Genomic DNA, 12,516 nt, shown 5'->3' with positions numbered 1-12,516 from the left:
GGAATGGGCAGACGTTAGTTGTCTGTGGATTCATATAAAGGGGCACATGATGTCAGTTTGCCCTATTATTGGTGATATAACTTTTTGCTGCGTGTGGGCTTTCTCTAGGTGCGGCAAGCAGGGGCTACTCTTTTTTTTTTTTTTTTTTTTTTTTTTGCGGTGCGCGGGCCTCTCCCTGCTGTGGCCTCTCCCGTTACGGAGCACAGGCTCCAGATGCGCAGGCTCAGCGTCCATGGCTCACGGGCCCAGCCGCTCCGCGGCATGTGGGATCTTCCCGGACCGGGGCACGAACCCGTGTCCCCTGCATCGGCAGGCGGACTCTCAACCACTGCACCACCAGGGAAGCCTCCTAATCTCCTTTTCTTATAAGGACACCAGTCATATTGGATTGATATCATTTTACCTTAATTACCTCTATAAAGGCCCTAGCTTCAAACACAGCCACATTATAAGGTATAGGGAGTTAGAGCTCCAACATACAAATTTGGTGGGGACACGATCAGCTCATAACACCATCATTATTTATTTTGATGCTCAAATTGCCTAAAATTTGTCATATTTCCCTCTATGGGTCATGGGGTACACAGCTATGGACATTACCATATACTTAGAGGTCTCTCCCTCCCTCCCTCCCTTCATTCCCATCTTCCCTTCTCCCCCTCCCGATGCTGTCTCTATTCTCTCTCTCCATCTTCCCCTCCCTCTCCCTTCTGCAGCACAAGCCTGATGAAGCCTTGGCCATCCAGCAGTCGGTTCACAAATCCCTTGTTAGGAAGAGGAGACTGGGTATCTTTGAGGAAGTACGCTTCATAACATTACAAATATGTACTGTGATTCTTCTCCTTACCTTCTACCTGGGGTTACTGTGCCCCAAGGAAAGAGAAGTACTTTGAAAGTGGCTAATGATTTGGCTGGATTCCAAGTCAAGAACTGAGAATACAGGATTTGTGCCAGGAAGTTTAAAGGAGCAATGTGGATGGACCTTTCAGAATAAGCCTAGATTTGGGAAATATTTCTCATATAAATGTTATCAAAAGGCCCTGTAGAAGTCAGTGTGGGCAGCCACAACAAAACACCATAAACTTGGTGGCTTAAACAATAGATGCTTATTTCTCATACTTCTGGGGCCTAGGAAGTCCAAGATCAAGGTGCTGGCCGATGTGGTTTCTGGTGAGAGCTTACTTTCTAGCTTATGGATGGCAACCTTCTCACTGTGTCTTCACGTGGGGGGTTGCGGAGGGGGGGAGATCTTCCTCTTCTTGTAAAGCCAGAGTGCTATCAGATTAGGATTCCACCCTTATGACCTCATTTAACCTGAGTTACCTCCTAAAGACCCTGTCTCCAGATTGAGCCGCTATGCGGGTTAGGGCTTCAACATAGGGCTTTGGGGTGGGCCACAAGTCAGCTCATAGCAGGCTCCCACTTCAGATGATTCTCTTTCTTTTTTTAAGTGAAAGCCACATTTTATTTAGCTAGTGAAAATTTTCAAAACTCCATTGTTACAAAAAGGAATGCAATCACTCACAGATTAAACATAAATACATGACTTGGAATTCTCTGCCTCTTAATGCTTTCGTGCTAAACCAGGGCTTATTGAGCCCAGGTAAGTTCCCCCTTTTCCCCATCAATTATGTTTTAGGAGTTGACTTGGGTATCTTACTTTGCCTCAGAGATAACTTGTTAGTCAAGTCATGGTCTCTTCCATTTCTTTCAGAGGAAGCATTTTATAATCAGGTGAACAGTAATAATCAGGTGCCCCACGGATGTTAGGAGATCTTTCTCACGAGACACCCCAATGCTTGCTCAATGGGCTCAAGTATAAAATGACAAGGATAGAGGTATGTACGGGCTCACACCACTTAACATGGTTTTCCTGGCTGAGTGCCTGATTTGCCAGCAGCAGCAAGAGTAACCAACTGTAAGCCTCTGAAATGATATCCTTACTTTGAAGATCTTGCTTGCAGAAGACTTATTGGACCTCTTTGGGGACAGTAGAGAATCTTTACTGTAATACACACTGGATTAAATTTGCTTTTCCTGCCCATCATGCCTCTGCCAACACCATCAATTAGGGGATGGTATTATCAAGCCATTACACATCCATCAAGACATTACATTCAGCATCATATCTTATCAAAGAACTCACTTTACTATGAGACAAGCAAGGTAATGGGTTAATTTCTATGTGATTTACCGGTCTTTCCATATACCTCATCATCCAGAAGAAGCCAAACCTATAGGATGATAGGGTGGCACTCAGTTATGGCACAGACAAGGTGAAGCACCTTTGAAAGTTGGGATGCTGTCCTGAGGTTTGCAGAGTGTGCTCTGAACCAGTGACTAATAAATGGCTGTGCCTCCCCCATGACCAGTATACACAGATCCAGTTCTTGCTCTCCAGGCTTCCTGTTCATTTGGTGAACTACAAAATAAATTCCTTTTCTGCTTAACTGGCTAATTTGTTTCTATTGCTTACAAAATAAGTATCTAAGCTAAGATATAATGCTTACTCTCCCTCCCCTCTCCCAGACCTCACTCATTCTTAGCAATTACCAGTCCTTATTCCTTTAGTCCTATCTTGATAATACGGAATCATAACTGATACTGTGATTTTACAGGCTGATGTGTTACATCTTGAAGGCATAGTTCATACATCTTTTTTACCTTCAAGGACTCCTTTTATCACTTTTCTTTGACATACCCATGTTATGATGTTGTCACAAAATTGCATTTATTATCTATTTCTCCATTAAGTAATCGGGGACATTTTCTGATCAGCATGACATGCAGTGTTACGGAATTAAATTTTACTTAAAAGAGAAAAAAAAGAAGCCTGTGCATTATAGCTTTATTAAGAATAAAAGTATATGTTAGACTTTTCAAATTATTAAAAATAAAACGTAAAACGTCATACTTTTGTGGACCCTTAGAAACACAGGAATCTCATTTAACACTAAAATTTCAAAAACTGACTCTAAGAAATGTAAAACTACTCTACTTTCCAAAAGTGTCACTCCTCCACAGTAAAATAGTGAATAAAGTGCTCTGGGTTCTTTGTATCCAAGAGTATAAAAATATACCCATTTTGAAGAATGGAAAAATTATTTTTAAGAAAATAGGAGAAGGTGTTTCTCTGCCCTATTTTTAACGCAGTGCAGTCTGGAGCATTCCCAGTCTGAACAGAAAGGGGTATAGGAGAAATACATTGGATTCTTCATTATTGTGGAGGCAGAAAGGGTGGAGAGGAATAGGTGGCATTCATTCCCTCTTGTCCTCTATGGGTTCAGAATTCACGTCTCAGTGTATGTATGTTTAGCTAGCTGAAAGGCCACCAACATTCACTGAGTTTACAGGGTCTTTTCACTTGGATTCACAATCCCTCCCTGTCCCTGCTTTATTTCTGAGCATGTTTAATGTCCAGGGTGCCTTAAGAATATGAAGGCTGAGTTATGACAATGAATATGATAGATTTAACTGCTTAACAATAAGGGGATGGGCCAGTGTACTGAACCAATGAATAGCAGATGATCTTGTTGGTATTTGCTCTAACAGGGAATGCAGCCTGTCACTTTTCATTCTCATAGCAAGTAAAAACCAGAAGCACAATAAATGCAGGTGTCTGCAGAATTCTCAGAAATTTAGAGCAGTGATTTTGGGGAAGGAAAACCAGAGAGCCTTGTGTGAATTCTGTCCTGTCACATTTACCTGTTGGTATTCTTTCTAAATCACTCTGAAATGCTACAGACTAGCATCCAGAAAAAATAAAATAATGTCTGAATGGCAAAGTCCTTTCTTGAAACATATAAATTCCTCGACTTTTTGGTATGAAGATTTTCAAACTCACAAAAAGTTGAATAGTACGATGAATACCTGTATGCCCCCCATGTGGTTTTTCATTTTTATTTTTTAAAATATTCTTGGTTTTTTTGTTTTCTGTAGTTTTACTTATTTATTTATTGGCCATGCTGTAGGGCATGCAGGATCTTAGTTCCCTGACCAGGAATCAAACCCAGGCCCCCGCCGTGGAAGCGCAGAGTCTTAACCACTGGACCACCAGGGGAGTCCCACCTCACCGCCCCCCCGCCCCCCCGCACTGTAAAGTCAAGAGTTGTTAACATGTTGCTGCATTTGCTCTACCTACTTGTTTATCTACATTTATTTTAGGATTTTATTTACATTTATTTTAGCAATTTGGAAGTAAGTTGCAGATATTATGACACTTCATCTGTAAATACTTCAATACACATCTCTTTAGAATAATGACGTGACTTAAAGTAGCTATTTTTAACGAAAGTAATAGTCATCTTCTAACACAGGGGTCAACAAACTATGGCCTGCAGGCCAAATCCTGACTTTGTAAATAAGGTTTGACTGGAACACAGCCGTGCTCATTCATTCAATGAATGAAATTCACTCATTTACATACTGTGGCTGCTCTTGTGCTACATCAGCAGAGTTAAGTAGTTGCCAAAGAGACCATATGGCCCAAAAGCCTAAAATCTTTACTATTTGGCTCTCTACAGAAAAAGCTTGCCAACTCCTGCTCTAATAAATACAAGTGTGGAAATATTTACAAAATCTTCACGAGCCAAAGGATTTGACTGTTGTTCTTGCATGGCAAGTGTTTCTTCCCCTAGCGTTTGGGTTTTGCCATGTGGTGAACCACAACTTAAGCTGTGGATGGGTGGCTGCAGTGGGGAGTTAGGGAGATAGGAGTGGGGCTGAGGAAGAGAACTAACATCCACTGCACTTATTATGTACACGGCCCTGTTCTAGGTGCTTCATACACCGTTATGTTCACTGTGATCCTCATAACAATACCATGAGGTAGACATTATTATTCCAGTTTTTTTGATGAGGAAGCTGAAGCTTAGAGAGGTTAGACAATTTGACCAAGTCCTGCAGGTATTAAATAGAAAAACCAAGAACCTAAATATATCTCCAAAAAGATATGGCAAAAATCAGTTAAGATACCCTAGGAAGAATTCTCAAACATTTTGTGGTCATGGTTCATATATATGAATGTATGGATGAATGAGTACTTTGGGCTTCCCTGGCTTCCAGTACAAAACCATGGTAAGATCCCTGTGAGAAAGCACCTAAGGCCTTTCTTTAAAATATAGTGAGGACGGGGCTTCCCTGGTGGCGCAGTGGTTGAGAGTCCGCCTGCCGATGCAGGGGACACGGGTTCGTGCCCCACTCTGGGAAGATCCCACATGCTGCGGAGCGGACCAGAAATTTGGTATTATAAAATGAAAAGCACCGAGGAAAGTCACCTCAAGTGCTTTAATCATATACTTTCTAAAATGCGGGTAATATTTGGCCTGATTACTTTGAGGGAAAGTAGATATTAAAAAGCATTCAAAGTATAGAGCTCATTATAAAAGTGTAAGGCATCATTAGTTTGTGTCTCTGTCTAAGCATGCATGCCTCAGAACCAACTAGGCTATTTCATTCCTCTCTACTTCTCAAATTTATGTATGAGAATCGTGGAGGCTGCTCATTAACCTCAGATTCCCAGGCCCTACATCCAAAGATTTCTTCCACAGACCTGGGTGGGGCCCAGGACTCAGAATTCCAGGTGATTCTGAATCAGGTGATCTGGGAGCCATACTTTGAAAAATACTGCTTTAAGATATAATTGATGTTTCACAAGCTCTATTGAAAACAACCACTTTTTTTTATTAAAACGGAGCTCTTTACGTAACAATGCGTGCTGTAAAATAATACAATGTAAAATAATTCAAGCAGTACTGAAACATACAAAGTAAAAGTAAATGTTCTCTCCTCACCACCTACTCTTATCTCTCATCCAAGATACGTTCCGATGATTAGTTTTCCAGACTTGAATTGTCTATGCATATACCAACATATATACTGGTTAAGAATGATGAATATTTGATGTTTCTATTTTTGCTTTGTTATTAAAAATTAATGCTGAAATAAATATCCTTATTCTCATGTCTTTGGGCATGAGAATGTAGGATAGATTCCTAAAAGTTGACACACGATGACATCTTACCTATTGGTCAGATTTTACCTTTTTTTGCGTGTGTGTGTGTGTGTGTGTGTGGTGGTGACTTTCTGTGCCTAATATTTTGAATGATTCGTTACTGATATCTGTATCAAGGTCCAACGTTCACAACAAAAAGATGTTTAATTAGACCTGTTATCACCCCCAGTGAAAATTCGGCTTACGAGTTCCCACTAACACGGCCACAAAAGAGGTAAGTTTAGGGGAGCCAGAGGGGGGCGCCACCGTTCTCTGACAACTTGTACAGGCAACTTGGGTGAGTGCACGGAGCTTCTTCAGCCCCGGCGGAACCGACGGCAGAGGGTAGACCCAGGAGCTGCGGCACACTCCGGTCCTCCCCGAGTCTCCTCAAGAGCCCCGACTTGGGGCAGAGATGCACTCAGCGGCGCTAAGACCGAGGTCCAGCCGCCGCCGCCCCTCCCGCCTCACTCTCAGTCGGTTTCTCCAACTCGCGTCCGGTTCCACGTTCCTCAGTCCTCAGCTATGAGCAGCGGAACAACACAGACGGCGAGGTTTACGGCCCGCAGCCGGCAAGTGAACAGCACCAGCCAGCTGCCAAACTAATTCGAAGCCGCTAGAGATACCCACATCAGACCTTCTCTTCTTGCCCCGCCCCTTCCGCTTGTGATTTGCTTCAGCTTCCGGTCACGGGGTCTTAGCCCTGACGTGAAGAGCTTGGCATTGTGGGATTTCCTTCCTTTCTCGCTCTCCGGCCATCTTGGCGGCTGCAGTGGGTGAGTAGGCTGTTCCGTACCGAGGTTTAGGCCACGCGGGGAGTCCAGGGAGTTGCCGTTTGGAGCTTCGGATCCTAAATTTCCTGTCTTGTCCTCTGTGTTCTAGGCTGGGGGCGTCTCGCGCCTAAGGCAGGAAGATGGTGGCCGCAAAGAAGACGGTGAGTGTAGCAGGCCAGGGCCGGAAGCCTGTTCACATGGAGAGATGAGTCTCGGCCGGGGCGGGCGGGTCCGAGCACAGTGGGCGCACAGCGTGTCCGCTGGCCTTGTGGGGGTCCAAAATAAACCCGAAGGACTCTCCCAGGGATTTGGGACCCTCTGCGGAGGTTTTATTAAGGGGTTCAGCTTCCAGGAAGCTGGATCCAGTTTTAAGTGGTTACAAACAAGGCCTTCAAGTCCGTGTTACATGTTTGCTTTGTAGAAAAAGTCACTGGAGTCGATCAACTCTAGGCTCCAACTGGTTATGAAAAGTGGAAAGTACGTGCTGGGGTACAAGCAGACTCTGAAAATGATCCGACACGGCAAAGCGAAACTGGTCATCCTCGCCAACAACTGCCCAGCCTTGAGGTAATTGAAAGAACCTGCGTATGTTTGTCGCCCACTGCAAATTGGTTGTGAGCGAATATCCAGGAATGTGAACTTGCAATCTGGGTAGCATAAACTGGGTATCATGTAAAATTTTGTATTACAGAGCGACACCTGGAGAATAATTTAACGGTTGTTGATTTGGGGCTCTTGATTTTTCTCCCCCTCATCATAGTCTCTCCTCGTATGAGGTTCTCTTTGGGAGAAATGCGTGGCAGAAGGGGTAAAAACCAGAGAACGTCAAAGTGTGAGGGCAGCGCAGAAACAACTTGTGTGTCCATGTGTCCTGCCTTTTGGGTCGTTTTTTTTTTTAACTTTAAGATGCTTTAAAAGAGGTTCATTTTATGAACTTGTAGTGTAGAAAAGCTAAGATCAGAGAAGTTCAGGCTGGCCTGTGGAGCTGCAGGTTCCCAGTTCACCCAGTTTTTGCTTGCCTCACTGTTTTGAAACTGAATTTAGTGGGTATTTTAAATAAGTTAAAGAAACTTGGACCATGCAGAATATAAGCCGTGTTTTCAGTCCCTTTCCCTTGTTGATTTTCTGTGGTAATACATAACCTCACAGCATTTTATGTAGTGTCTGTAGGTAATTGGCAAAGCCTGGAGAGATCTCTTCTTCCATCCCATCCCCTCCCAAACCTTTGGTCTTATTCCAAACCTTTCATGCTTACCTTCTATAGCAGTGCTTTTCAAACATGAATATGCACACAGTCACGAATGATCTGGTTTAAATGCAATTTCTGATTTAATGTATCTGGATTGGGGCCTGAGATTATGCATTTTTAACAAGCACCTTTTGGCACTACTTGTCTGCGGATGCACACTTTGAGTGAGTAGTGGCAAAAGTGTATTAGGACTCCCTTCAAATTCGTAAAACCATTCATGTCTGCCTACTTAGTGGACACAAAACTGCTAACTCTGGGTAAGTACAAGCATATGGTATCCCTGGTTTTATTGCACTTCACTTTATTGTGCATCGTAGATACTGTGTGTGGGGGGGGGTTGTTTGTTTTTTGTTTTTTTTACGAATTGAAGGTTTGTGGCAACCCTGCATTGAATAAGTCTGTAAGTTCCAGTTTTTCAACAGCATTTGCTCACTTCATGTCTATGTCACATTTTGGTAATTCTCGAGATATTTCAGACTTTTTCTCTATTGTTATGGTGATCACTGATCTTTGATGTTACTACTGCGACTCCCAGAAGGTTCGGGTGATAAGCAGCTTTTTAATTTATTAATTTTTGCAATAAAGTATTTTTTAACTAATGTATGTACGTTGGTTTTTTTAGACACAATGTTGTTGCACACTTAATAGGCTGTAGTATAGAGTAAACACAACTTTTGTATGCACTGGGAAACCAAAAAATTCCTGGGACTAGCTTTATTGCAATATTTGATTTATTGCAGTGGTCTGGAATGAATATGCAGTATCTGAGGTATACCTGTAATATCACTCTCCATCTAGGTTTCAGAGCACCAGAGGGTGATAGAAACGGCTTAGAAGTTGTCATGGGAATTTTATAATGTAAAGTGTTTGGCGATAGTAAATGCTAAGTAAATGATAATTTTATTTTGTACTCTACTGTTTTCCACAAGCACAGGTATTTACTGGTTGTCCCATCCCTTGTAAGGGATCCGAGGAAGGATGATTTGTATTGAATAATGGATATGGTAATGTTTTTAAAAGTAATAACTGGCTTACTGTTTGAAGACCTTACCAACATTAGAACTGATGAGAGAAGTAACATTTAATCTGTGTTACTTGGTATGATATTTATCTACCTTGTTTTGGTTCCCAAAGGAAATCTGAAATAGAGTATTATGCCATGTTGGCCAAAACTGGTGTCCATCACTACAGTGGCAATAATATTGAATTGGGCACAGCGTGTGGAAAATACTACAGAGTATGCACACTTGCTATCATTGATCCAGGTATGCTTTTTAAATCATAAAGTAATTCTTTTCCTTTATGATGTAATACAAGTATTTCTTGCTATACAAATGTCTTTAGTTTCTAAGTTCAGATGTTGAGGATTTGGATACAGCAAGGGATATCCTGTAATTTTATTTTACAGAGAATTGATAATGAAGGTCAGTACAGAATTACCTTTTTATAAATGAAATTCTCTTTACTTTGAGATCATGAGTTTCATTTCATGCAGCACCTAAGAAATGATGACTTCAGGGCCTTGGTAAAAGGTGAAATTATAAAGGGACAGAATAATCAGGTGAACCGGTAGAAAAAAGGAACGTTTACTGGCTGCCTGAGAACAGATGGATAAAATTAAGTTGAGAAAAAGAAGGGCCTACAAAAACATGTCATGTTTTGAACTTACGAATTTTTAATTAATTCATAAAATACTGCGAATATTCTCGCTGTTCTGATGTTGTAATAATCAGGGCAGGCTAAACATTCGCTATATTAAGACCATGCATGTGTCCCCGGACCTAGTTCTTTTCCTAGGTCTGGTTTTATAAATGCTGGTGATAAACTAAGTCTGATTTACATGATGAATCTTATGTGGGAAATGTCTGTGACTCTAGGTATCCTATCAACCTTGAGAAATGGTAGCACAGCTAGTGTAATAACTTTTGAAGATAACAATTGCTAATTTGATGATTACCTGTTGACATTAAATGAATTGTAAAATTACTGTGTTTTATTTTCTAGGTGATTCTGATATCATTAGAAGCATGCCAGAACAGACTGGTGAAAAGTAAATCATGCACAATTTTTCTTTAATAAAACTGGCCAGAGCTTGTTTTAAAAATACTGTATTCATTTCAGTCATTTTTTAAAATTTCTTTTTGTTTCAGTGTACCTTCCTGAAGCTAGGATTAGAGGGCATGGGGCATCTAGATATATTGGTAAGACTTCCCAGACATTGCTGTTTCTTTCCCTGTTTTTGTAAAGGGAGCGCACTGAGTTCCTTTCCTGTACTAGATTTTTAAGAGACTTATTTTCATCATTTTCAGTCTCAGGTTATTGTTATTTTATCTTTGAGTATGTCAGAGGCAGCAAGGTTCCATACCCAGAATCTAACCAGAATTGCAATTTACAGTCCAGCTTAAATCCACCAAATCTGAGTAGCAAAGACGATTAAGTGAAGTATGTTCCTTCCACCCCAAAATTTTCACAGACTGAGAGAAGTTCTGTTTAATGAAGCAAGGTCTTACCGAAGGATGTGCAGTGGTTAGGGTAGAAGAAGTGTACTTGGACAACTTAAGAATATTCCTAGATCTTCAATAGTGTTAATTCCACAGTTTTGCAAAGTGTGTTTTATATAATTATAGTCCTAAAAGATATACTCTGAGGTAGGTTTGGTGTTCAGATTTTGGGGAAACTGCATACTACATCTCCCAAGTATGTCCTATGTAAACCTTTTCCCACATTTAATAATATCCTTTGGAACATTCAAAGGAGTTAACTTGGGGGAAGAATGTTGACTTAGATTTATAGAGCTGAATATTGCTGGTAGGGTATACCCTGCACAATTTGTGTTGGGTTCTAAGGTTCCAGAAGTGTCAGAAATGTCTTTTGGTCTTCAGAATCAATCAACTTGGGTAGGCAGTTTTTGGTGGTAGAGGAATGATCCATAGGAGATGTGGATGCCTTCAGTACACTATCCAGGAAATATTTACTGAACTTGGAGTCAGAAGGCTACCTCTTAATAGTTATGTAACAGCCATGGGTGGGTCAAATTCCTACTTTCACAGGTGAGGGAATTGGTTTCTTTCAAGCTAGATGTTGCATGATTTTAGTTTATATCTGAAGTTAATCTAAGGTTGTGGGTATAATTTGGAGAGTGGCCATTATTAACTAGAGTTTTCTTACCAGTTCATTTACTCAAATTTTCTCGATTAGGGAGTAGTACTGACATTTTTCAATGGGGCGGTTCTTTGTTGTGGAGGATTGTGGATACTGCTTGATATTTCTCATTCCTGGTTTTCCTTCCATGTTATTGTAACAACACCCCCAAGCGTCACTATGTTTTCACAGCATCTCGTGGTTAAGAGCCACAGTTATAAAATCTTTATCTCTGATAAGAATTCCTTGGTCAGACTACTGCTGATTTCTAATGCTGTTAGTCTATTTCCATGGTCATTGAAATGTTTGTCTTTTGGTTAAGGAAGTTTGTGTGATTATTACTTACTTGGTCAATTTCTTCTTTCAAATTGACCTTTCATGCTATTTTGTTTTGTTTTGTTTTTTTGGGGTTTTTTTTTTTTGGCTGCGTTGGGTCTTCATTGCTGTGCACGGGCTTTCTCCGGTGCGGTGGGTGGGGGCTACTCTTCATTGCGGTGTGCGGGCTTCTCATTGTGGTGGCTTCTCGTTGCAGAACATGGGCTCTAGGCGCGGGCTTTAGTAGTTGTGGCTCACAGGCTCTAGAACGCAGGCTCAGTAATTGTGGTGCACGGGCTTAGTTACTCTGGCATGTGGGATCTTCCCAGACCAGGGCTTAAACCTGTGACCCCTGTATTGGCAGGCGGATTCTTAACCACTGCGCCACCAGGGAAGTCCCTTTGGGTTATTTTTGGATTATTTTCCCCCTCAAGGTTGACTAGTTCCAATTAATTTCTTAAGGTTTGGGTGGTACCCGAAGAATACAATATTGTGACTACCAGTGTACCATTTCTTTGTAAAGGTTCTGTTGCATGACTTTGGCTGTAGGCATTTTGGAATTATGGTTTTTGGAAAAATAATTTATAATTTCTAGGACCTTCTAGGTAGTGTTAATATGCTGTAAGACCATTTGGATTTTACCTTGATATGTGGCTTTTATGCAGTCATCGTTTCAGCAGAAAGTTTAAAGTTCAGAGGAAAGGAGTCTAGAACTAGTAGATGGGAAACATACCTCATTCATTCTGGCCTAGGGCAACTGTGATGAAGTGCCATTAAAGTGCTGCCAGACTTGGAGAAAATAAGGTCTAAGGTGGCATTTTAAAATATATTTTTCAGATTATAATGAAAGTACAGTAAGTCCCCTGCATATGAACGAGTTCTGAGAACGTGTTCCTAAGTCCTATTTATTTGTAAGTCCAACAAAGTTAGCCTAGGTACCCAACTAACACAATCGGCTATATAGTACTGTACTGTAATAGGTTTATAATACTTTTCACACGAATAATAAAAAAAAAAATTTTAATCTTACAGTACAGTACCTTGGA

General features: G+C 41.1%; 1 protein-coding gene and 1 non-coding gene across 2 annotated transcripts; both read left to right on the top strand.

Moving 5' to 3' along the window:
• The first annotated feature begins 6,671 nt into the window (after positions 1-6,671).
• On the top strand, positions 6,672-10,120 carry RPL30 (ribosomal protein L30). The gene is made up of 5 exons (XM_004275356.3): positions 6,672-6,768; positions 6,875-6,926; positions 7,187-7,332; positions 9,149-9,279; positions 10,019-10,120. Exons 2-5 carry the CDS (start codon positions 6,906-6,908, stop codon positions 10,066-10,068), a joined length of 348 nt encoding a protein of 115 aa, XP_004275404.1. The 5' UTR covers positions 6,672-6,768; positions 6,875-6,905; the 3' UTR covers positions 10,069-10,120.
• On the top strand, positions 9,709-9,840 carry LOC117203516 (small nucleolar RNA SNORA72). Its single transcript, XR_004486299.1, has one exon. It is a non-coding gene; the product is annotated as a small nucleolar RNA SNORA72 (small nucleolar RNA).
• Positions 10,121-12,516: the final 2,396 nt, after the last annotated feature.

Source organism: Orcinus orca, chromosome 17 (genome assembly GCF_937001465.1).
Source record: "Orcinus orca chromosome 17, mOrcOrc1.1, whole genome shotgun sequence".
NCBI classification, from domain to species: Eukaryota; Metazoa; Chordata; class Mammalia; order Artiodactyla; family Delphinidae; genus Orcinus; species Orcinus orca.
The sequence above is the reverse complement of the archived record's forward strand: the minus strand, read 5'-3'. Positions and strand labels throughout refer to the sequence as shown.